The sequence below is a fragment of the Helicoverpa armigera genome, chromosome 12 (genome assembly GCF_030705265.1).
Source record: "Helicoverpa armigera isolate CAAS_96S chromosome 12, ASM3070526v1, whole genome shotgun sequence".
Classification (NCBI taxonomy): Eukaryota; Metazoa; Arthropoda; class Insecta; order Lepidoptera; family Noctuidae; genus Helicoverpa; species Helicoverpa armigera.
The window spans coordinates 8,638,408-8,664,456 of NC_087131.1; the positions used below are offsets into that span (position 1 = coordinate 8,638,408).

A 26,049-nucleotide genomic window follows, 5' to 3' on the forward strand; every position below is an offset into this window, starting at 1 on the left:
AAATGCACCTAGTATAATGTAGTATTAAATACAAAATTATAATTAAATAGATCCAGCATAATTTTATACTTCTATAAGCACTTACTAATAAATCTCTTAAAAAGGTTAAGCTAGAACACATTACACACGATACCTTGTTCCAAAAAAATAGAACACGAAAAAAACTAACGTGACGACTTCATAACGTAAAATGTCGTCTCCACACACGTACGAGTATATTGCTCTAATACCCATTTTGAGCAGCCTAAATACATATTTTCCATCAGTTGATCCAAGAAAATGAGTAGATGCCACATAGTGAGATGATATAGCCGCATTAGTTTTGTGTTCACAGAGGATATACACATACATACATACCTACATATGTAACACATACATATGGAGTACGTACGTAGGTACTTATATAAGGAAAGAGCTTTTCGTGTTCCATATCTGTTCTTGGAGATTCTTGCCTGAAACAATTCCTTTTTATAGCCTGTCCAAGTTAGAAATAAATCTTTTGGCTAGGTAAAACCTAGTGTAATAAGCACAGAATTGAAGTACCTACCTGAAAATTAAGGGCTTATTTAAACCAAAAACTTTATTTTAATAATCATTTCTTTTTTTTGTGTATAAGTCACAGCATAAATATGCTAATAAATATGACAGTCACCTGTCTATTAAAACTGAATTACATTGAAAAATATTCCTCTGTTAACCCTAAATGGTTGAAAGAAAAATATTATCTTATAATTACCTAATGCATAGAAAAATAATACTAACTAAACGTCCAATTTGACGTTTGTACCTTGATAAAACCTCTTTCACAATACAACGAAAATATTCCTAAATATTGAAATATATTTACGCCGTATAGTGAGAGGTGCATAAAAGATTTATGTTACAGCCCTAGCGACCACTACGCCTATTTCGACGGAGGTTACGACGGTTCTCGAAGATGTTACAACCACCCCACTTCAGACTTGTGAGTAAATACGAATATAAATATGTTGTAAATGTACACTTTATATGATTATTCAATCTCTTTGTATTTATCTTTATTTTTGTCACTTTTAAGCAGTAAAGTCGTGGTCGTTGTGTCTATATAATTTAGAATTTACGTCTGTTTATTCCGTTTTAAATTTTGATGTCCATAGACAAGTCTAACATACTGGAGACTCCTTTATACGGGCTAATCAACCAAACATAGATCCCGACTTCAGACTGATTTAGATATAGGTACCTATCTAACAACAATACTCAGAAATTCAATCCCATAGACCAAATATTCAACGGTATGTGAACTTCTATTGACCTACTTCAGGCTTTGTAAACTTCAGTTTTAGAATAAATGAAGTACTTATAACCTAAAACATGAACGTACCACATGAAAAAGTCTGGATAAAGTTAAAGAGCAATTAAAGTTTATAGTCCTACTTGCCAATTAAGGTAAACGTACCAATAGTCGTCGGATTTCGGAAATCACTGACTTTGAAGCTCTACTGTGTGTTCAATATTTAATAGAAAATGACAATTTTTGCATGACGTGATAGATAATTTATTCGTTATTCTAAGTAACCAATGTTTTTTAATCATTTTGATGGGTTTATGTATTTATTAAGGAAAAAGTAAAAAAAGGGCGATTTGTACCAGTAGTCGTCTGATTTGTACCGATACTCGTCAAATATTCCCAGTACTCGTCAATTTTTAATGCTAATATGAACTCTATATTTTTGAACATAAAGTTCAAGGTATATACATTTTTTTGTGCTTCAATTTTTTAAGCATACCTTTGAAACATACAGATAGATAGAAAACCAAATCCCTATTTAGAATAGCAGGTTACCATCTGTTAGAAGAGCAGGTATTCAATAAAACAGATACATAGTTGCATTTTAATTTATATTCCTAAAATCAAACGCTTGGAATCACAAAATCAGTCTATAAAATTAATGTTATATTTTCTTAATCATAATAACCATGCAGTCATGTGCATATGTAGCACGAGTAAAATTATGACTATTTAAATATTGAAATTGTAAAATAATCAGGTTTCACAAAAAATTAAAGCCACATTCATTTATATAGCTTTCCGCGAAATAATTACTAACATTCATAAATATGTAGGTAAGGTTGTCATTCATCAAAACTTCTGAACTGCTTAGCGCATGCAAAATTATGATTACAACTAATCGTTCAAACCCAATAATAGCCGAGTGCTCCAGGGAGAGTATACTGTCCCCCATCTCCGGGCTTTTTTTTTTTTAACCACGTCAAAAATCATCAAATGACCCCTCCCGCTGTGGGTTGGCAGCGGTGAGGGAGTGTCAGACTCTTACTGACTAAAAACCGTCGTGTTTCGTCGTAGGCCTTTTTATGTGCTAGGGCCGCGGTATCTCTTTCGAACAACCCGCAGCCCCGGGAGGCCTTGGCCCTATTGGGCCCCGCTGGGGTTGCTGACATCTCTTTGAGGAGCGCGTGGAACAACACGCGCCGCCGACACGGGTCTGTTGTCTATTAACTAGACATGAGCGATGAGCCACCCGAACTCACCGCCCACAGACCCACGCCTACGGTGGCCGGGAGTCGTCTCGCGACACCCGGCGCCTGTGGTGTCTACCTGCTCCAGCGCGGCGGCCGGGATGAGAGGTGCGAACTCTCTGACGTTCCGCCGCCTCCTTCTCGAGCATGACTGCTTCGCAGAAGGAGGCGACGGCGTCCCATTCCCTCTCGCCCCGGACCATGGCTTGAACCAGGGCCGGACGCGAGAGGTCGCCGCCGCCTAAAGCCTCGACGAGGACCCGGCGGTGCCCTTCCCACGCAGGGCACTCCTGGACTGTGTGGTCCACCGTGTCCTCGGGGCCCGTCTCGGGCCTGCCGGCGTGAAGCATGACGGGGGATAGGTCTCCCGCCTCTTGGCTTGCCTTCACCGGCCGGTCAGAGTGGAGTCGCTAGAGCAGGGTTAGCAGCTCTGCTCGGAGGGTAGGTGCCTCGTGGTAAGTGGCGAGTGGGCCGGTAATGCTGGATCCACAGGGAGCGCGTGATCTGCGTTTAAAGTCCGCCGAGGTATCCTTACCCTTCAGCCGCTCATGTATCTGTTGCCCTCTTGTTACTGTTCAGTGACTGATTCCCGAGGGCCACTGGGCCCTCACTTACTGAAGTGAGGTGGCGAGTCTCCACCTGCCATTTTTACATGTATTTAATACATTGTCATCGGCAGGTGCCATAGTTCCCGTAGTTTCCCCATTCCTAGACCATTAGCATCCCATCACAATCACCCAAGTAGTTTTTATCCAAAGTTAGCAATAGTTTAGCACAGAACCGGGGGTTTTCCTTGGCTACATTTCTATAGTGTATACAGGGATAATCGCCGGTTTTGTGTCACCATTTCATTTAAAGTTGTCTCAAAATGGCTTCAGCGTGTTGGCTTCGGCCCCACGTTTGCCTCCCAAAAATCCGGGACTCTATAGTCCCGAGGTCTGGTAGAGACATACAAATAATATCGAATAATAATCTTAATTAGCCCCGAAGGACATTTGAGCAGGGTTAGTAGCCTGGCTCGGAGGGTAGGTGCCTCGAGGTAAGTGGCGATTGGGCCGGTGATCCTGGACCCGCAGGGAGCGAGCGCCAACTTGTAGCCAAAGCGGTAGATCTTAATCGAATGGCTTAGTCCTACAGCGGCCAATGAATAAGTGCATACTTATAGAAAATAGGGGATTTAACCATTAAGAAACAAATTAATTGAATCGAATAACATGACTGTGTACGTGCATCAAAAACCATCACAGTAAAATATACCCCTAAGAAAAAGCTTAAAGAAACGCAGTTTCATCAACAAATGTAGTCTAAACCTTAAGTATGTTTGTTCTAGAGAGTTAACAATTTTGTAAAAGTCCCGTTATTAGCTATTTATTTGCATTTTGTACTGTAAAACACAAAATATCCTCGTTATGACGAGTTTAGGTGCAACTTTTGAGCATGTCCCAGTACTCGTCATAATAATTCTAAAATTGACGAGTTTTGGGTCAAATGGGAGTTTAAAAGTACCAATAGATGTCACATTAAAAAAATATATCTTCTATGTTAAAAGTATTCCAAATTGTACATTACATCGTTAGCAAATAAACTTAACTATCTAATTAAACAAAGAAACATACCACAGACCCCACTGGAGTTATGTAAATCAAAACACAAAACCACGTGCTGAGTTTCACTTTTGACAGCTGAACTTCACGAAAAAACGATTTTGTTATAGGACACACGTTTCGAATTACATATCTCCGATGCCATGACTGTTAAAACCCCGTGTTGTCATTTCAATTGTGCAATATATTATTAACAATATGTTGGCATATAAACCGGCCCATTTTAAGTTATGTAGAAAAAAATAATCAAAGTTTTTAGATTAATTGACGACTACTGGGGCATGACGACTTCACCCGCGTTTACCTTACTCTAATTTCATTTATATACCTTCTTAAATATTTAGGTTAAGCATGTTAATATGTAATAAGGTACCTATCCCTAAGGGGCATTCAAGTTTTCACGATCCATTTTTTGGTTTTATTTTTTGTGAATTGAAAAGGTAGATAAGTCGATTTTAGCCTAGAGCTAAATGTAGGTTTATTGGCAGTGGGATTAGACTGTTAAGCATAACAAAAAGTTTTAATTGGTTTCGTTACTATCATTTTAAAGATTTTGTAAATTAAATCCGCGTAAGATGTGTAGTTCAACAGAATCTATAAAGTGAAACATCCTTCCACGTTTTTCGTTAGTTTTTCGATTTTATTTTTGGAATAAATCACTGAAATTAAACTTTCAAATATTTTATCATTGATGATGTGTAGTTAGAAACTGACGAATTGAAACTATGTACAAATATATTGATTGCCTCACGTGTATCGTAATATTTGCATAGGCCAATGAAACAAATATTTCATGTTATGTTTGGATTTTTCTAATTCAAGTCTATTTGGAAAATGGTTATTGAACTACACTAGGTATTGGTATCAATATCAATTTATGCTTCTATTTTATCTAGAAGTTGCTGAATAGGCCTTGTTCGTTCTGACAAAATTTTTGACCAAAAACGAAGATCAAATTCAAACCAGGCCCAAACAAAATAAGTGTTTGTCTGTCGCTCCATGTAAAACACTGGTCCTCAGCTGCATCCTACAAGACTGGGAGCTGGCCCTAACATAGTTGTGATGACTAGACAGATGATGATTTTAGATTGTAATTTTCTTCAAACCTCGCAACAATCTGGTTACCTTTTTACACTGTGTTCAGGTTCAGGTGTTTTGGTTTTTAGTTAACTGTAAATCCTGTTTATTTTTAGATTAGTTTCAGGATATTTTGTAACAGTTTTTCACAGTTGGATTACTATATTTATTGTGCCACCACTCCATGTTATAAAACTACAAATAAAGCCGCACTCTCTTTGTGCTGATAGATTCGATTCTTTTTTTCAGTTTCGAGTTTCAGTTTTGCAGGTTTTCGACGAAATCGTTATGTATGCTATATTCGTAAACCACATTTAAATGAATCGAGTACTCTGTTCTGCACTCGTTGGGTAAACTTGTGATGGAATAAAAACTGTATAGCTTTTTGGTTTAGTCGATATATTTTTTTTATTTTATGTATGTTTGCTAACAGGTGTTGTATTGTTGTAAAAATATTTCTAAATAGTGCTGTTTTGTATTACAAGAATGTCTGTTACGTCTGCTCCGTCTGCTAAAATGTTTGACAGGTGTTATAGCAAAAACTTGAATACATTTCCTAAAGATGTGTGTCAAACGTCTGTTTAACTTTTTTTCCATCACTGTTTAACTTTAGAATTAATTTTAAAAAAATACTGAAATTGATAACTTATTTTATTATTATTATTTTTAAATGGTTGCTTATGACTTAATTAACTTATTTAAATAAATTACCACGATAACTATTGATCCTTAATACAATGTTAATACCTAATTATCATTGATTAGTGACTAGTGACATCTGAAACACCTTAAAACATATGAAATAATAACCATAGAGTACCTACATGCTTTAACCACCGTTTGATTTCCCAACAGATGCAGAATTAGAAGTGAAGGAGCATGATCTCGACCTTCAGTTCCCGGACGAAGACCGTATCGTGGTGGTGCTCAGCCAACATCAGATGCAGAGCTTAGGTAATATTCCACATTCATAGCTGAATAAGTTTTCGCCCGTGACGTCTCTTGTAAATCCCTTACCACCCACCAGCTTAATACTAACTTGATAGTTAGCGTAAACTAGCCTAAGTATAACTGTGTTTTCAGGCTACCATTTTTCTTGTAGGTACCTAAATTCCATCAAAATTGGGTCAGCTGTTAGCATTTTAGCATAACATAGGTACAAACCCACTTTCGCATTTGTAATATTTGTAAGGATTATGTAAGTACTAATAACTACCTACTGGTTCACTTAATTCGCAATCAATTAAGATGAGACCCCATTTGCGTTTTATACTTTACACTCCAGTGCATGAAAATTGGGTAAAATCCTATTTGTCATCAAAATTATTTTTTGTGGTATACCACAAATAAAACATCCACTTTTTATAAAAAGTGGAAATCAAAAAATGAGGGCGAGCAGGACTTAATTACGTTGCAGCACATATACCTAATAATCATATAACCTAGATAACATTCAAATATCTACTAACGTACTCGCAATATAACATAACATACATAAATGTACATTGCATTATTAGTATAAGGTTATGCAGTACGTTTACCTAAGTTTCGAGCTCACACGCTTTGAATTCTACTGGTTCACGTCAATATTGAATTCACAACATAATCAAATTAATCAAGTAGGTTATTAGTATTGCTGCTGTTTGGTAAAGTTATGTTTCTCCTTAAATGGGAAGGTGTATACTGTGAGACATAGAGAGATTGGCTTGATTAAAGTACCATATAAGTAGGTACTTATAATAAAGATTCGGTGCCAGTTTTGTGAGAAAAGGCTTTATAGAGGTTTTTGTCTGATATTGTAGATAGGTAAAATTAATAATACCTATACTATACATATAACATAATTTTTAAAACATAGCTACATATGACTAGAGAATATACCTATATTTTTAGATAATATAGATAGACCTTTATTTTTAGGGAATAAATGAAAATGCTATGAATATTAATATTGGAGGTATTGTTGTTTATTTAGTGACCCAATTTTCATGGCTCCAGTGTACGTGTAGGTTTATTTGAAAATAATGATCACGCGTAAATATTTTACACAGTACACAAACAAATTGAGAATTTACATCACAAACAAATCGCTTTTATTTAGGGAATTCGTTCAAATTGATGTGGAATGCTGGATTTTCAAAATTAAAACATATTTTGTTGCTATGACTAGGCTAATAAATGTATATTGTACAAATTGTGAAAAAAAGCTAATTTATCACGCTCGTATAAGCAAAAATATACATAAATGTATATATTTTTTAATTATCTGGCAAATAAAATGAGATAATCATGATACCAATGTTGACATTAATTTGAGCTAGTAATCCTCAAGAGTGAATCGTTCAAATTCACAAGTTTTTTAAAGAAGAATCGTCACTTATTTTATTTTAAAAATTCTGTTTAAATTCCCATTTTACTTATAAAGTCATCAAAACTTTTTTTGTACCTCTTTTCGTTGTAAAATAAACGTTATCGATTTCGATTCTCGTCCTTAATAAAGGCCAAATTGATTTACTACCACGGAAACTTAGACAACCTGCCCACGGTAAATTGTTCTCGTAACTTTGTCCTTTTTCGCAGCCGCCTAAGTATAACTTACGGTATCTTTAGGGTACTTTAAGCATTTTTATTTTGTTTGGACCGTTGTCAAACGCCCTATGTTATAAACTTTCGAGTGCAGATTATCCGTAATATGGCATTTGTAGATACTTTATTCCAATTTTTGTACTTCAACAGTCTTTCTATCACTACCAATTATAAAAAAAGACTTAGGAATTCTTTTTTTCTAGATTCCACGTAAGTTCCTAATAATAATTCCCAATTTTCTCTTCCATCCCTTAAGTTCATTTTTTTACAAATCTTCGTTTTACAGATTTCTCACCAAGTTCGTGACCCCAGGACAGTTCGGACCAATCAAATGTGTGGTCATCTGGACTTAAACTACAGACGCACATCTCTAGTGTTATTATAGTGGCCACATTAATTTGGCAGACAGTGTAAACTGTGATGAACTGTTTCAAACTAAAAAAATATATAGATAGCCTAGTAAACACGAAATTGTGTTCAAGAATCAAAGACGTTTTTGTAATTATAAGAGCTTATTAGTTTAGTTATTAGTGTTTAAGTAATTTATTGTGTACTTAATTAATGTCTGAAAGAAATAATAGTCTTTTATTTCGCGCAAGAAATCTTTGTTTGTGTTTTTGGTATGTGACATAATGTAAATAAAATCCTTACTGTTAATAAGAGCCTTTTACCATTTACCATTTACCTACATAAAGAAAAAGTACTATTTCTCGAATCAAATATCACTTAATGTTGTGTGTATGAATGCCATTTTTTTTAATCTTAGACTTGTTTAATCGCATATGACGCCTTTAATAATGTCACTGCTAATTTCATTTTGTATGGTTGGTTAGCCACGTTTATGACAATTAAGAGGCCTAAACTAAAGTTCTTTTGTAAAGTTTTGTTTGCTTTTACTGTAGATATAATTTGAACTGATTGTAAATACCTGTTAAAATTAAAGAATCATATGTGTGTAAACGTGAATACGGTCACAACTTTTGTAAGGAATTCAAACTACGTTATACATAAGTCAATTACTGTGTACTTTATTTTGAAAGGTTCCATTCAATAAATAGACAATATAAGACATTGTTTGTGTCGTTTTATTGTTATGAGCGATCCCGTATACGCTGTTATCCAATCGTCTAGAAATTGTGTCTTCAATTCAATGAACTGTGTCTTTGAGCCAAGTATTAATTTCTATAAAGGCAACCCTTTTGAATTTTCTCAGTTTTCCTTTTTTGCTATATGAATAAGAAATATTTTTAATACCCTTGCATCCATAATGATCATGCAAGTCAATTTCCTTTTTCCCAACTATGTTGGGGTCGGCTTGATGATTGATCGTGTAATTGCTTTTCTGTAATATACCTAAAGTCCAGAGAAATACACATGTTATTTTGAGTATACAATTATATAACCTTTCAAGGGATTTCCTGAGTATCTAACAGCCTAGAACGATAGTGAACTTCGAAGCTTAAATTAGTTTCATATTCAGTGACGGTAGTATTGAAGGAAGGTTCCTATTAAGACTAGGTACGCGACCCTTATAAGCTTGTAGGAAGAGTAAATAAATCTCTAAGAATTAAGTTATTTACGTGCCTATGTACTTACATATAGATACTGACAGCTCACAAAATATCTGCAATTTACATAAATCAAGTCAGAAAATGTCACCCAGTGGACACTCCAGGACGGGCAGGCCTAGGCCTCGGAAGCGATGGCGTTACGCACTGGATGGCTATTATCGAGATTGGTGAACACGGTTGAAGGATCGGAAAATGTGGAAGCGAGATGGCGAGGCCGATGCCCAGCAGTAAATAATAAAAAGTTATATTATGATCATAATGGTCAAAACTGATACAGATCAAAACTGGACACTCGTAAGGACAAAGAAACTTATAATGAGGAAAAATCTTCATAGTCATTGACTTCGTAAACAGTCTACATCAGTTAAGCAAGCATTTCAGGATTTTAAGGGCTATCTAACTACACGTGTATGGTAATTTCTGAATATAATGAAATACACATATTAAGTGTATACTTAGTGTATAACTTACTAAGGAAAAGAAAGATATCAAAGATAATACGAAAAATATTTTCTTTAATATCCGGCCATACTTACTTCCACTTGAATTTATTTGATTTACGAAATGTTCATTCAATTTGTCATACTTATTGGAATATTATATCAAAAAAGATAGGAAAAACGTGTAACTGTTCTATATTCATCTCATATCAATGTCAATTTGTGAGTAAATAGATCATAAAATACGGAATAAGCTAACTGATGAACCTTGAGGTTTTTAAAAGTATTTACCTATATCTAAATATATAAAACTCAAAGGTGACTGACTGACTGACATAGTGATCTATCAACGCACAGCTGAAACCACTGGACGGATCGGGCTGAAATTTGGCATGCAGGTAGATGTTATGACGTAGGCATCCGCTAAGAAAGGATTTTGATCAATTCTACCCCCAAGGGGATAAAATAGGGGATGAAAGTTTGTATGAAACTTTGTCAATTTTAAACCGATCGGACTGAGACTTTGCATGCATAAAGCTACTATGGCGTAGGCAACCCTTAAGAAAGGATTTTGATAAATTCCATCCCTAAGGGGATAAAATAGGGGATGAAAGTTTGTATACATCTTCTTAGATTTGTACACGCTAATCTTCCGAACTACTGAACGGATTTCAATGATTTTTTCTTTGTTGTATCAGTATTAAGCCTGGTCAACATATAGGCTATAATTTATCTTCGAAACTTGAAGACCTGGTGCAGAACTCCAACAGACCAACAAAACTATAAGAGATACAAAAATGATGCCATGGCAAAAATTGTTTCATGTGATGAGCATTTTCAGCTGAGATAATAAATTTTAAGATCTGGAACACCTAATGTGGAACCCCAAGAGCCCAGCTTCTCCATATACAGGTATGACGTTTTAGCAAAAGTTGTTCAATTTGATAAGCACTTTCTATTGACTTACACAAATTGAAGATCTAAAACACCTGATGTTGAACTCCAGGGGCCGAGCTAGACTATAGCAAGGCTCTTGAGATAATAACGACAATAATAATGAGATATAGGTACCGCAGGACATCTGAGGCTGGGAGACGGGGAGTAGCGACCCCACGGGGCTATATATACTGAGTTCTCCAGGGAGAGTATACTGTCCCCCATCTCCGGCCAGTCGGAGTGAATCATGACGGGGGTAGGTCTCACGCCTCTGGCTTGGCTTGGCCGTCCAGAGTGGAGTCGCTATTTACAGGATTAGTAGCCCTGCTCGGAGGGTAGGTGCCTCATGGTAAGCACAGGGAGCGCGTAATCTGCGTTTAAAGTCCACCGAGGTATCCTCACCCTTCAGCTCATACTTGAGAGATTGGTTCTCTACCCACTAAACCACCACGACTTCCACTAAGTCACCACGACTTTGTCATCTATTTAATGTTTTTTTACGTAATAATACTTGTGTAATATTTTTGCCACACACAAATGCGGACTAATTAGAATCACTACTTTTATCCCTATGGTCACGTCTATTGCGGTTCAATTCTCAGCGTTTTGTTTAATCTGCTGTGCTTTTGCTGTTAAAGTACAAAAATTAAGTATATAGAACGTTTCTCTTCGGTCCCTTAAAATTCAATATCAGACTATTCAGATCTTTGATTTTGCTGACCCCGTAGTCGCTGGCATAAGGGACAGGATCCGCGTACGAAGTCGCGGGCAGAAGCTAGTTAAAATCTATATAATGCTTTGGTTTGAACACAGTAAGTTATTAGTTTGAAAAAACATTGCCTTAATAAATATGGTATTACACCACAATTCAATCACTAAGTAATACCAAAAAAAAAACACCGTGCAAAAATCCCAACGTTTAATTCCTACGTTCTCCCAATACTTACAAATTAAATTACCTACACATTTATTCTTGATTACATTTCAAATTATACTGAACACGAAACCTGTTACCATAACGACCTACTAATAAACGTTACGAGGGAACCACGGGAAAATATTTAAATATTACTTTTAACAGCCTTTTCATACTAGCGGATTTCCCGCTCAGGTTTTCCAAGTGACGACATCGCTCGCTTCCTATGCGTTGTAGCATCGTATTCGAAACAACAGAAAACAATGGTGGTACCTAGTTGTCAATTGGGTGGATGACTAGGTCAAAAATAAATTACGTTGTCATATTCATTTAGTGAAGCATCTAAAAATAATGTCACTTCCATTTATCGTTTTGATGGAATAATTGATTCAATTTTTTTATTGATAATATAAGCTAAATAAGAATCCAGTTTGATGTGAAAAATCTGTGACGTCATAAGTTGCGCTTTCATACATATTGCAAAGAAAGTGACAGTTTTTGACAGTTAAATAAAAGTAATGAATTTGACTCGTTGGAAACTACCGTATTGTTTGATTGTACCAAATTGAACCAAAGATGCCACTTGAAACTGCGCGACGGATTTTTTCCGCTCGGAAAATGTCGTGCGTCGATACGATCGGTTTTTTTACGCGCAACAAAAAACCGCTTATCTGAAAGCGCTATAAATGTTCAAAGTACGTAGATACATATTGGGGCAATCTGCTGCCAATATTGCTCTGAACTATGGCACTCGATGACTTCAATATCCCGAATGTTGAAAGGGTGATAAGCATCAATGGAAACTTATGGATCAAAAAGTTGAACTAGGTAACTTTTTTTACTGAAGGCATTTTTTTATCTTTGATGATATTAGTTGAAGGTGTAAGTCTGATTCCCGAGTAAGGAAATTGTTATTGAGGTATTTATGTCTGAGGTCATTCATATATTATAAATATAAGCGTCTTTTAAGTGGGACATTTTAGCAAAATGTAAATAGCTGCAGAATAATATTCACGGAAACCCACATTATGAGAATCTTTAATTAACAAATTATTACTACAAAATACTTCCAAAAAATATCATAGTAGGCCTCCAAAGGTATTTATAAAATAATAGGACGCTTTCAATAAATCTCATTATGAATGAAAACATAAAATATTATATTATATCTCCTTTATGGGATTAACTTTAATTACATCTAATTAGACTTTGGTTTGCTCGCCTACGAAGGATTTTAATTAAAGATGTTTCAATGTGTTTATAAGGTAAACTTACTACATAAATACTACACCTACCTAAGCGAATAATAAATGCCATTTAATTTATATTATATATTAGAGTGAGTATATAAAGTGGCCTTTCAGACAACATTCCATGTTTTCTGCTTGATTTTATTCATAAACCTAAAAAATAAGCCTTTGCTAGCATTTATTTAGGTATCAATTATTCATAATGGCTACCCCTACCCACTTGTTTCGATATTCAAATATTTGTTTTACCATGTAACATCTTTTCGATACTTTATTACTGGCTAGAAATAAAAAACGTGTAGGTACATAGCAAGCAGGCTTTATACCTTCATATTTATCAATATTGATATTCCCTATTCAAACATTGGTTGTTTTTCCACCGTCCGGAACACAATAGCTCTCCTTTATACCTCTGATTTGTATTCCCTCCCACGTAGATTGGAAATTAAAAACGTAAAATGTACACTAATTTCAATGGACATTGAAAAGCTTGTTTCTCTTTTCTTATATATTTTTATTTTAATTCAAAATGTACAAATAATGTGTTATTCAATAATTTTCTCAGTCATTTCGAATAAAACCTGTTTAGGTTTTGGTACAATGTACCTATGAGTATACAAACATTTATGTGGACTAGTTACTTATGGTCTTACGATAAATAAATTGGTACAAAAATATTAGATTCGAGGGCGTTCAAAATGAGATCTTATCGCAATGTGATTTTCGTAGCTAGCACACGTTTACTGATATCACTACAGAGATTCGTATAGGATTGCAAAAAGTGTCTCATTTCAAAAGCGCAGGAATAAAAGCTTGTTTTCGTCTAACAGTACTTGAGAATAACGTCAGTGGTGCAAGGTTTGAGGCAGCATTCATCAGCCAGGCCACCTCTCTTGTATCGCGACCAGTTGGCAGACAAACTTCCTCGACGACCAGTCCAGGGCCAGTCAATCTCATTGGCTTTATCTCCCGGGAAGAAATCAGCTGAACAAAAAAAAAACAAGCATAAGAACGAGAACAGCATACATCCTTCTTGGTCGTTGCTATCATGCCAGTATGACACTTAAAAAGTAAACAAATATTCTTAATTTAAAATTAGGGGTCTGTGCTTTTGAAAAAAGAACCCTCGGACCGTGACGATGAATATTCTTACACTGTTGTGTTATGCATCTAGTTGAATAAACATGACCTACCGAAAATTTCAAGGGCTTTCAAATACCTTTCTTGATTTTTGGAGAGAGAATTTCCTTACCTGGTTTTATCTAGGTCAAGTAGGTAAAGTTTTTTTTTAACTGCTTCGTATTATATGGTTTATTGAATACAAAACACTGCAAAATTATTATGACTTTCAGTTCTTACTGAAGTTATTAGATAACTTAAAGAGAAAAGAGCAACAACAAGCAAACATTTAGTTCTGCATTTTTCCAACTTTAATGCTTTAGCAGCTTTCAGTATTTCTATCTTTATTTTATTTGATACCTAAGTAGGTACAATCCAAAACGAAAATGTGTTAGTTCAGAATTACCTTTTAAAATGACCTGGACCTTAATTTGATACCTTCCTACTTCTATCCTCTAAGAGTCAGAGAGTCTCTGAGAGTCTAACTAATTCATTCCCCTTAACACAAAAAGTACTTTTATGAATATAAAAAAATATATACAAACTTGTCATAATCCTATTTCTCTTGTCGACATAGTCGGACCCATAACACAGGAGCGCCCGTGTGTTCGCCAACTGCCTCCCGCAGAGAATGACTGGTGTCTGGTCAGCAGCCACGTAGGATAGGGCCAGGAGACAGGACACGATGATCAGCTTCATGGTTCTGGCTAGATTTGCAACTGCATAAGACACAAAGGGTTCGAAAGTAGTAGAGAGTGAGAGTTTTGGAGTCTTTACATATTTTGACTTGACGTCAAAAAGTGCTAATTGTCAGCCTATGTTTATGGTTCTGGCTAGATTTTAGAAACGTTATTACAAGACCTGACTTCTTCTTTACAGCAATAACACATAGGAAGTGGTGAGGGCCAGGCATTTCGGGGGCTGTCTGCATTTTTTCTTGATTGCTTATTTTCAGCTTAGTTTTAGTAAAAATGATTTTGTTTGGTTACTACTGGCCCGTTTTAAATATGTCTAAGATAGATGGTCCAACTAAACAGAAAAGTAACCCGCGACCTTTGTTGATCGGTCATTTCATGAAGTTAATGATAAATCGCGTGATGGTGATCGTGTAAATATTTTTACAGAAGTGTAGAATTTTTAAACATAGTTTAATTGATTATTTGTTTAGTAAAACAGTTCTGTAAACAAAATTAAACAGCAAGGATATAAAAAGAATACTGAATTAATAATTAGTGTGCAATTCGATATTTTTGGTTTAATTTTAAAACATTTTGTTTGAACAGAGTGAATATACAGCATATATTTATACATGCCTTTGATTTATTCAATACATTTCTGCGAAAACTGTGGCTGAGGATTGAATAGAGAGAAAGCTGGTTTTGGTAAAATTTGATTTACAATATCGCTCTCTTCCTCTAGGCGTTTTTACCTATCTATATTTTTCGCAGGGAAGAACTTAGAACAGCTGAGAATATCCTCTTATTTGAAAAGAATGGTTAAAACCATATCGAAACGCTTATATTCCACTTATCTCATTTCAAATATAATTACGAGTCACAATACTCCTTTGCATGCACTTATGAAAAACAGTATGGAAAAGTTATCTATGGAAATTCTGTCCTTAGCAATTTAATAGTAAATGAAAATGTTCTTACCGTTTAAGCAGTTAGGTGCTGTCCAAATGAAAGTTTATAGTTGTATGTAAATTCTGAGAATATTCGTCTTATATACTCGTTATGGGAAAGATAGGGTGAGGTTACATTGAATAAATTAGCGGATGATACATATCTACTAAAAGCTCTGCAGCTTTTTACAAAAACACGAAAAAAATATGGTAGGTAAAAAAATATGTAAGTATGTATACTTACATTACTTTATCAACGGTACTTTATACTAAAATGTGTGCCCAAAATGAGTCGCTTCACTTTATAACGCATGAATGTATGCATGTTCCAACAGAGATTCATTAAGTATGTCCATTCAAAGTTCAGAAGAATTAATATTGAGCTGCTTCCATGCCCAATAAGCCTGTTATTCAAGACACACAAGGATTTGAAAGCCGATTGTAGATGCCAATACACTTACAAATCACAATTGTCGTAAGCTCAGTTTGTAGGTCACGTAGCAAGCAAATATTTACTCCGTATAACCGAGAGACACTGAGGACAAATCATAGTTTTATAAGACTGCCCCGTTGGTACTGGTCATAAAGCGTGACTGTTATGCACGGAGGTTGAGGTTGGATTCCTGGTTCGGGCCGAAAATAGCATTGTTTGTTGTAAGGAAATTTCATAAAGCAGTCCAGAGTCTACCCGTGTCTCGGAGATCAAATGTCAGTAATACACTTGATTTTTCTCCGGTAGTGTCGGATTGCCAGTCCATCGGGCCATGAGAGTACCTGAATGTCCAACCAATCTCCTTCGAGAGTGGCCGCTGTGGCTGAAAATTGCATTTTTAAGCATTTTTTATTTCACTATATCCACACCTTTACACTCATCTGAATGCTTACGTACTCTTCAACTTGATAGCTTTTTACCTGAATGAATTTTGATGTTAAGTTTACATGTCGTTAATGAATTCATATTCGGTAGTTTTCGATAATTCGTGTAAATAAATTTAGTTACGTCTATTTTGATGAGTTATTTTCGTACAGTAGGTACCTACTGTTTTGGTTTTAATCAGGTTTATAAATAGGTGGAGTATTGTTTTACCATTTAGTTAGCTCAAAATCAAGTAATCTGGTCGTTAAGTTTCGAAATACACTTACGAAATATAAATCGAATAACATTTAAATATTTTTTAATTCAATTCCCATTTTTTCGTGAAAATGAATAAACTTCGGTAACTTTATCATTCATGTTCATCCGTACCTACGCTGTGGTTAAAGATATATTTTTTTAGAGTTCCGTACCTCAAAAGGAAAAAACGGAACCCTTATAGGATCACTTTGTTGTCCGTCTGTCTGTCTGTCTGTCTGTCTGTCTGTCTGTCAAGACAATTTATCTCAAGAATGCGTGGACGTATCAAGCTGAAATTAACATGAAATACTCAGGTCTATTGTCCCTTTAAGCTCTGAAAATATCAAACTTCTAAGCCAAGCCAATCAAAAGATACAGCCAATTATGTCGATATTTTCAACAAATTTTCGACACTCGCAAAGGAATCAAAACCTACAGGATACTTCCCGTAAACTCAGAGTCTTGAAATTTGGCATGAAGCATTGTCATATAATGCAAATATAGGAAAAATTGCGAAAATCTCATTTTTTTAGTTATATAATATAAAAAATATATTTTAATAAAATGAAACTTACTACCTTATTTCTCACGAACGAATAAAGGTATCAAATTGAAATTTATACCAAATACCTAGGTCTATTGTCCCTTTAGGCAGTGAAAAAATCAAACTTCTAAGTTAACGCGATTAAAAGATACAGCAGTTATACCGACACCTTAAACGAATTTCCGTCACACGCTAGGGAATCAAAACCTACTTCCCGTGAACTCAGAATCTTGAAATTCGGCACGAAGCAGCGTTATATAGTACCTACAGATAAAGGAAAAATTGCGAAAATGATAAATTTGAAGTTACATAAGATATTAAAATATTATTTTTGCTTACACGACATAAAATATTTTTTTAATAATTATAAACTTACTACCTACCCTTTTTTACATGAACGCGTAGAGATATTAAAGTTGAAATTCATATCAAACCCTTCTTAAATATAATTGCCTCTAAACTGTGAACATTTTTAAATCATTCAAAGGTCATTGGGCACCTTAGTATGGAAACCATACCCACGGCGGATACGAACGAAATATAGCACAGTATAATGATAAAGGCTCTGATTTACTATGGCATTAGTCGCATCTATGTGAACCATGGGAATCTAGAGAAAATCAGGTGTAAACATCAAATATTTTCCTCATTTCAATGGGGAATTTAAACGACCAAGTTTGACGGATTTGAGAAATCATTTCTTTGTAGTGAAAGAGTATACTCGCCGTTTATTTCCATTGTCATCAGGTCAGGATCTGATGATGGAAATCCTGAGAAATCGAGGGCAACTATCAGAAATTGTAGGCATGCATAGGATTAAAACTTGATTCTCAGATGTATGTCTGGTGATACTATCAAACAGTGAAAGTTTAGAGCTTACCTGATGATGGAGACGTGAGAAAGTTGAGAGAACTCTATGTATGTTTAAAAAAATAAAAGATCCCATTAGTAGTGAATTCTCATCTCCTAAAATAAAATAAGCTCCAACACAAGGTTACGTTATAAATTGTAAAGGAGTTCCCATAACTATATCTGATCTTTGCTATCGATCCCACAATGGCAGTTTAACCTATCTATGTGGAAAGTCTTCGCCAATACAAATTAAATAAGCCCAAACACGTGGTAGTTGCAACATACCGTTCAGGAGTTCCCTCGACTCTCTGTGGTCTCCATAATCAAATCAGCTCCAAACCTTCACTGTTTACAAGTACCCTCAAAAATACACTCACATGTCTGGTTTTGACTCGATGCGTGCCTACAATATTCAAGAGTTGCCCTCGATTTCTCAGGGTTTCCAGATCCTCATCAGATCCTGGTCATCCGAATTGGCATCTTCTTTCTTTATGAAAAGTCTTTAACAATAAAAACTAGCACTGCAACCTGTACAATCCTCTGAAACTGCTTGTCTTTTATATTTTTCAAACGATCCTGGACATTCGTCTCCATGGAGTTTTAATAAAATATTTATATTCAAAGAAACGTCATAATATTCTCCAAGATTTCAAACTACTTTGATTCATGTCCGCCACTTTTTACAAAGCGGGTGAGATATGCCCAATGACCTTTAAGAGATAATTAGTTATTTTCAATCAGATTTCTGAATGATTACTATAAAATGTTGTATATAAATAACTTTAATAAAATAACTTTTACAAGGTACTGGCCTACTATTTTAGTTATATTATAAAATAAAAAATATTAATTATTTTGACTCTCAGGAAATTACCATAACTATGATTGTTCTAAACTGAACGGTTGGCGCGAGACTCGCTTTTTAACTATACAGGATTTGTACGGAACCCTCGGTGCGCGAGTCCGACTCGCACTTGGCCGGTTTATTTACATTACGAGTTCAGTTTTCAATTTTAATTGAACCCTAACTTTTACTCCACTTTCTATTTATTTGTAACATTTTCACTACCACCCCCATTTACCTACATCTAGAAAAATAAACAAGACTACGAGGAAATAAATAAGTAAAATCACTCTAAAAACGAAAGTACCTAATATCGTAATTTAATTGCCTAATTTAGTAAACAGGAATTTATAAAATATCAGTGGCAATGACGATCAATTATACAGTCATCCATGGAAGCTCTTACATCCTAATTTTTATTAATTGCCAGCGAAATTGGTAAAAGAAACGATACCTCGGAATCAGCGAAAAAAGCAGGAAAACGTTCCAATTTATATTCTAGAGCGGTTCCACATAAATAACGAGTAAATTAATTTCCTTCGGGCCGGGGATCCTCTGAAAATGCTGACTAACAACTGCATAAAGCGATAAATATTTTTACCTCAAGAAAGTTTTACTAACACCTGTAGTACCTACCTATAGCCTATTTTTTTTTTAATTGTGAAGAGTCTTGAGTTTTCCTTCTCTTATTAGGTACCTATTTTCATTCTAACAAGCATAGGTACTGATGACAATTGAGCAATTATCACACTCTGTATCCAAGTACTATTTGCTATGTCTACAATAAGAACCACTGGATTGTCGAAATACTTCAGTATTTTATAATATTCTTCTGTAGACCTTTCTCTTAGTACGTACCTAAACGTAGGTACAAATAAGCAAAGTTTTCTTTTTACAGTTTCATTAACAACGTCATGTCAACTCGGTGATCAAACAGTTTTTCCCACGGGATAGGAACTATCAAAGTGCCTTTAAAAATATACCCACAGTTTTTTTTTTTCACAAGAGCCTTTTTACCTTGATGTGCTAAAAAAGGCTAAAAAAGGCTAGAAAAGGTTTTGTTCTTTATATTATCTTTTTTCTTTTATAACAAATTGAAATCAAACGCATTACTAATGCTAATTCAATAGCTGAGATGATATTTTATTTAATGGGAATAATCAATTTCTACCTTATAGATAAACCAGCTTAGCAAACAGGCTGCGAAAACTGATTCAGTAATACAATTTCACTGTGAATATAGGTTACAAATGGTTTAATCTACATAATAATTTAAATACATAGGTACAACTACCATGATGATTGTACATACTTTTTTGTGGGTGGCTTAAGCTCTTATTTATGTATCATATAGAGCCAGCCGTTACTCTACAGATCGAAAGGTAACTTAATATTCCAACATCTTACCTATGTGTCAAAATTGAACCATGGTTTAGGTACGGTTGCCAAAGATTCCAAGAGTCTTCTTACTTCATATGGCATTGCCCTCATCTTCATTATATCATTATAGGTAAGTAATTCAGAGATTCAAGACAAGCAAATGTTTGGATGAATACAGTTCCCTGCTTTATTTCTTTAATGAATAGGTGCACGTCGTTTTTTTTCCTTAACAAAAATATTCCATCACTATGTTAAAAACAATCTGTTAAAAATGTTATGTAATGCTATGTTACGCTATGTAATGCTATGTAATGCTATGTTAAAAACAAAATTAAAAACAATATGTTAAAAAAATCTACAATACTCAGGTCAATGTTCTCCACTGTACTGAAAACCAGCCCTCAGTTAAACAATCAATTCACCAACACTTGAATCGTTTACCATAGTTTCAATCACAATCCCCACAGTATCGCTGTCAGGTTTCCGTGTGGATGTGGCTAGTTTACTGCGCAATTAAACTAGCCAGACTAATCCGGTACCAGGTAGACCTTGATTGAACGATGGCTATTGACACGACAGGGAGGATTGACAGCATAACGTAGTGCTTGCGATCTTGGTAATGCTATCTTGATTTATAGTAACAAAGGTTCATAATAGGATGTTCCTGAATTGTAAAAAGAAACTAAGTTTCATTTTAGGATGTTCGTGAATTGTAAAAAGAACCCCTTTATGAGTTCGATAATGGCCTTCGATAATAGCTTTAACTACTTTTAAGAAAAGATGATATGACCGTGGTAATATTTTGATTGACTTGGCGAGTCACTGCCATGCTCCCAAACAGATTAATAGCCATTTTAAGTATGTTTTATCCTCGATTTAATTCATAAAACATAAATGCCTAAATTTCAATGTTACCAATTTTACAGCATCTACTTGTAATGTGAAACAGGTATGAAATGTAATTCAAAACGCTTGTAATTATTTGTTAATTCGCATTAACATTTTATATGGCTTGCGTCATGAAGTGGTACATACTACAATATTATTAATGCCAACAGATTTCACTTTTTGCTGAAACTTTTTTGTTGCTAACTGCCTACCGTATAAACTTTTGTTTCACGATCCTAAGGTTGTCTGGAAGAGATTACCTGTAGCGATAACACAGCCCATTATGTCATCTACTATAAAATTGGTATATCTAATAAAGCACTGTATAGGAACATCTATCTAATTCAAGCAAAAAATAACTCCTTTCCTTATATATTTTTTTCCAACCAAGACATAGCCAGAAAACTATCTTCTATAACCTGATACCGTGGCGGTTCCAGCCAAAGTTCTCATAGTTGGTACCTGCACCTAATATGACGATAAATCTAGAGTGTCCACAATCAGGGACATTAGCATTTTTCAAAACTTTCCCTTATATACGGGAACGTTTCCGCGGCGCCGCTCTGCGGTTACTCTGAAATAGTTTACGCTCTCTCTCTAGAGAGAATATTCTACGTTGTCTCTGATAGTTCTAAGATATAGCAGATAGCTAAAATAATTATTAATGAAAATTTACTGTCATCATTACCTGCTTACTGATATTATTTATCTACTTTGAGTAAGAGGGACACAAGAAATATTTTAGTTAAATGTATGAACATCTCTAAAAAACCACTCGTAATTACATATTTGGTATTTGAACCTAACTAGCTGATGCCGAGCCATATCATATGCTTTGAAACCCTACAATATGCACGATATTAATATTTAGAGCGTATAGTTCTATTTTCCTATATAAAGCTCATTTAGCGAAAACCACACAACAGACCACAAAACCGCAAATACTGGATAACTAACCAATGTTTATTCAAAACACACTCATGATATTGCACACCAACCAAAGCAAAGGGTAAAAAAATCGAATTAGCTTTCAAACCAGCACAGAATATATTCCACAATTAAATTATTTGTTACTGTACACTTAAACATTATTTATAAATAGTAATACTCTGCTATGAAACTAACTATCAAGGCCCAATTTCCCCAACAACATTTAAAACCTCCTTTTTCTCAAAAGAACTGCTTACTAGCTTCCAAATTTCAAAGTAAAGGGTTCCTTTATGCAAAATGACGTTTTAACTGTCAGTGTCATTGGGCCTAAGTCGTGGCTTTAATCGAATATATCTGGGTTTTCTTGCAGCAGTTTCGCATCGTTGGGACAGTACATTATGATATCGGCTACCGTGCATGGGTGGAGACAACACTGTGAGGCCACCTGCCTTCGCACCCGGTGCCACCTCTCTCCGTCGACCAGTCGCCTCCTACTTGTGTCTTTTTGTAAGTCTTTAGGTGCCATTTTTTCTGGAAAGAAGAATTTTATGTTACGTGTTTGCATTCGTAGATAATCTTAACGTTTGGCCATCCTCAATTATCATGTAAGTACTACATAATAACCCAAAGCTAATAGCGTTCACAGACTCGGCGCTCGCGGGAGGGCTTGCCAAGATATTGTATGCGAACCGAAAAGATAAACAGACAGAACTTTTCAGACTCAAGTTTTTAGGGTATAAGTACTCAGCGTAGTTTGTAAACGCTAATTAGACTTTAGGGAGGCTGCACTGTCATAATAATTCATATTATCAATATCCTAGTAAAATAATACTTAAGTGATGATAAGGAATATTTAAATTGTAAACTAAGAAAATATTTACCTATCATTAACGAGGTGTCCCTCTTGACTATTTTATACGTATTATTACAAAAATTAAATATAATAGTGGACAGCCATCCACTACAACTTAATACTTCATCGTTTATACTGTAGATCTTGACATCGCCATATACTAAGTGTTCGTTACTGTATAGTATCATTACGATGTAGACCTGAAACAACGAAATAATAAAATATTTATAAATAAATAAAATAAATGGTCTACGTAATACTGAAAGCTTTTTTCAGGAGTGAACGCGTTCAAGACAACACGAACAAACTGTCCAGCCTTATAACATGAATAAAGATCATATTCCTAATTATCTATTAATGCAGAATTGGTATATAATTTATATCAATCTTAGATATTGATTAAGCATAAAAAGTAATCAGAAAAATAAAACCTGAAATTTCTATTAGGTATTTCGTGCTATAAGATCTAAGATATTATGACAAATCAATGTAGCTATCAATAACCAATAAATAAAAGGATCAAATACATTCGCAATTATTCCATTAGTTCTAACTGCAAGAAATTGTTTTGGTCCTTAGATCATAAAAGATTTTCGCAGTCATACATAAGTCAAATATATTCGTTTGATGGCTACAATTTAGCAAACAAAAGTAAATAATACGATCCCATTTATTTAATATGATGAATAAAAAAGATCTCTTAAATAAAGTCATAAAATACTTTCTTTGAAAAGTTTAAAGTAACGCATTTGTTTAATTTACCAACGAGAATTTAAAAAAAAAGTTGCTTCAACCAAAGAGGCATGCTATTTATCTTGTCTAGTAAATATTAATATTATAAGGACAGGCATATTAATTTTAATGACAATAATAATTTGCAGATAAGTAAAAAATAACTTATATTCAATAATAACTGTGAAAGTGAATGGAAATAAACCGGCTCATGATTAATTGAAAACAATCGGTCTTTAGAAGTTAAGAGTCAATGTTTCTATGTACATAGAAACCTATCAACAAGAATATTTATAGGTAGGTTCCTTCTAAAATTATACTTCGTTATGAATAGTCTTTACAAGCTAAAACGATGAACTTTGATAGCGCATAACGAAAGCTAGTAAACAGCTTTTTACTTCAATGGTTCGTATTGTCTACAACACATTTCGGGAATGACGACCCCAAACTTATCCGCGTTATCCGCGTTATCCGCGTTATCCGCGTTCATTTTTAATAACTATGTAACGTTCATTTTCATACATTATTTCAACAAATTGAAATAAGACTAATATAATTTTGTAATTTGAAACGATTGAATATTTTTTCTAATTCAAGAATAGATAAATTATAATAAGCAATTAATACATGATTGCTGTTTGATTGTATTTTGTAGTATCGACCTATATTTTATGCGACAGATCGAAAGTCAATTGAACAGTAACGGTCAATCAACTTTCCAAATTAAGTATTTACATCAACCTTAAAATCGGCTCTTTATCAAAATGGCCAAATACACCATTTTTTATTGAAATCATATAATTTTCTCATTCACAGAGAGATTGTATTAATTTTGAAGCAGCAATCAATACATTTTATTTAAATATTCAGTTTTATAGCCATTGGAAAAGTTTTATAGGACTTTATGATGAGCGTAATTGAAAGCAATTTTGGACTATAGGTAAAGTCTGAAATCACCAACCCGCATTGAGCAAGCGTGGTGATTAATGCTCAATCCTTCTCCGTGTGAGAGGAGGCCGCAGCCCAGCAGTGGGACGATAAAAAAGCTTTAACAGTAACAGTTTGGGCTATCTATGTCGAAAAGTTGTGGTAGTAACTATTTGTGCTAAATCAAAGCGTACGTAAACGTATCCTACAATAGGAATGTAATTATAAATTTATTAATTGATATTGGCTAAATTGGCAGACTGTGAATAACATAGCTTTCATTAATTTCGGCACTAAATTGCTATTAATAATATAAACTTTATTAACAGGTATGAAGGTTTTTAATTACCAACATTTATGTGTTCAATGAATCTATATTGACATTAATTAGATTTTGTTAATTACAATTTTATTTATATACCTCAATGATAATTGATAAAACTTTCTAGGGCTTATTCCATAATTTTGAAAGTCCACTTACGTAGGTGATTAAAGTCCACTCAAAAATTCTTTATATGAATCGAATTATTGTCGCATGCATTATTAATAGGTACGTAGGTATTTTACGTCAATTAAAAACTTGCTGAAGGCAAAATAGGGAACTCAGATTTTTACATTAATTATTGTAATTTTTAAATGTAAACGCAATTGAAAGAAAATTCAATTTTCATAAATGACATCATTCACCCTCATGCATACCTACACATTCAGAACATAAACTAAGAACACGTAAAAAAAAACTTTATACAAATATAATCTAAAAACTCGCCTAATTTTTAAAGTATTAAATATTTAAAAAACCTTAATATTAAAACAAAATAAATAAAAAAATACATACGGAATATTTCAAGTTCATCCTTGCTATACCTAAAAAAATTCACAGGCACTCCACACTTGTTTGGTCCCTCACACAGATACCTGATGAATGGATCGGGCCCAACACTAGCGCCTCTAAAAATAACCCCCGATGGTCCAGAGTACGGAATTACTTAAAACTTATTTATATCGATAACCACGTTTACAAAACATTGTCATGGTAATTAGATAACGATATTCTTCTAAACAACAAGTGATTTATTGGACAGAACAGACTAAAGGGTTATTTAGAACCGAAATTGTTGTGGTCCTTTTTCGTGTTTTATAAGAGTTACTTCGGTCTTAGTTATTATAGATACCTTAGCATATTTTTAGCCCGATATCTTTATATCGAAACAAATATGTAAAGCATTATTTACCTTCAATATAGGTAAGGTTACTTTCTTTTACTTTGACTTTCTTTTCTTTTTCATACCAAGCAAAATATTGTAAAAATACGGAATTTAGATGCAACGCTGCACCGATG

The 26,049-nt window shown here is 34.4% G+C and overlaps 3 protein-coding genes across 3 annotated transcripts in view; 1 reads left to right on the plus strand and 2 right to left on the minus strand.

Moving 5' to 3' along the window:
- The window catches only part of LOC110383943 (lachesin), a 39,501-nt gene extending 31,114 nt beyond the window's left edge, over nucleotides 1-8,387 (plus strand). The window contains exons 8-10 of the mRNA XM_064037352.1: nucleotides 887-964; nucleotides 6,057-6,155; nucleotides 8,074-8,387. Of these exons, the coding sequence (XP_063893422.1) occupies nucleotides 887-964; nucleotides 6,057-6,155; nucleotides 8,074-8,093 (197 nt within the window). The 3' untranslated portion in view covers nucleotides 8,094-8,387. The remainder of the gene's footprint in view (nucleotides 1-886; nucleotides 965-6,056; nucleotides 6,156-8,073) is intronic.
- A 4,860-nt stretch (nucleotides 8,388-13,247) lies between these two features.
- LOC110384007 (bombyxin G-1) lies at nucleotides 13,248-14,721 on the minus strand. Its single transcript, XM_049838888.2, has 2 exons — nucleotides 14,565-14,721; nucleotides 13,248-13,884 (listed from the first exon to the last, which is right to left on the minus strand). The coding sequence occupies exons 1-2, from the start codon at nucleotides 14,716-14,718 to the stop codon at nucleotides 13,724-13,726; spliced, it is 315 nt and encodes a 104-aa protein (XP_049694845.2). The 5' UTR covers nucleotides 14,719-14,721; the 3' UTR covers nucleotides 13,248-13,723.
- Nucleotides 14,722-22,465: 7,744 nt separating this feature from the next.
- On the minus strand, nucleotides 22,466-25,694 carry LOC110384003 (uncharacterized). Its single transcript, XM_021345012.3, has 3 exons — nucleotides 25,546-25,694; nucleotides 23,077-23,248; nucleotides 22,466-22,726 (listed from the first exon to the last, which is right to left on the minus strand). Exons 1-3 carry the CDS (start codon nucleotides 25,561-25,563, stop codon nucleotides 22,536-22,538), a joined length of 381 nt encoding a protein of 126 aa, XP_021200687.2. The 5' UTR covers nucleotides 25,564-25,694; the 3' UTR covers nucleotides 22,466-22,535.
- Nucleotides 25,695-26,049: the final 355 nt, after the last annotated feature.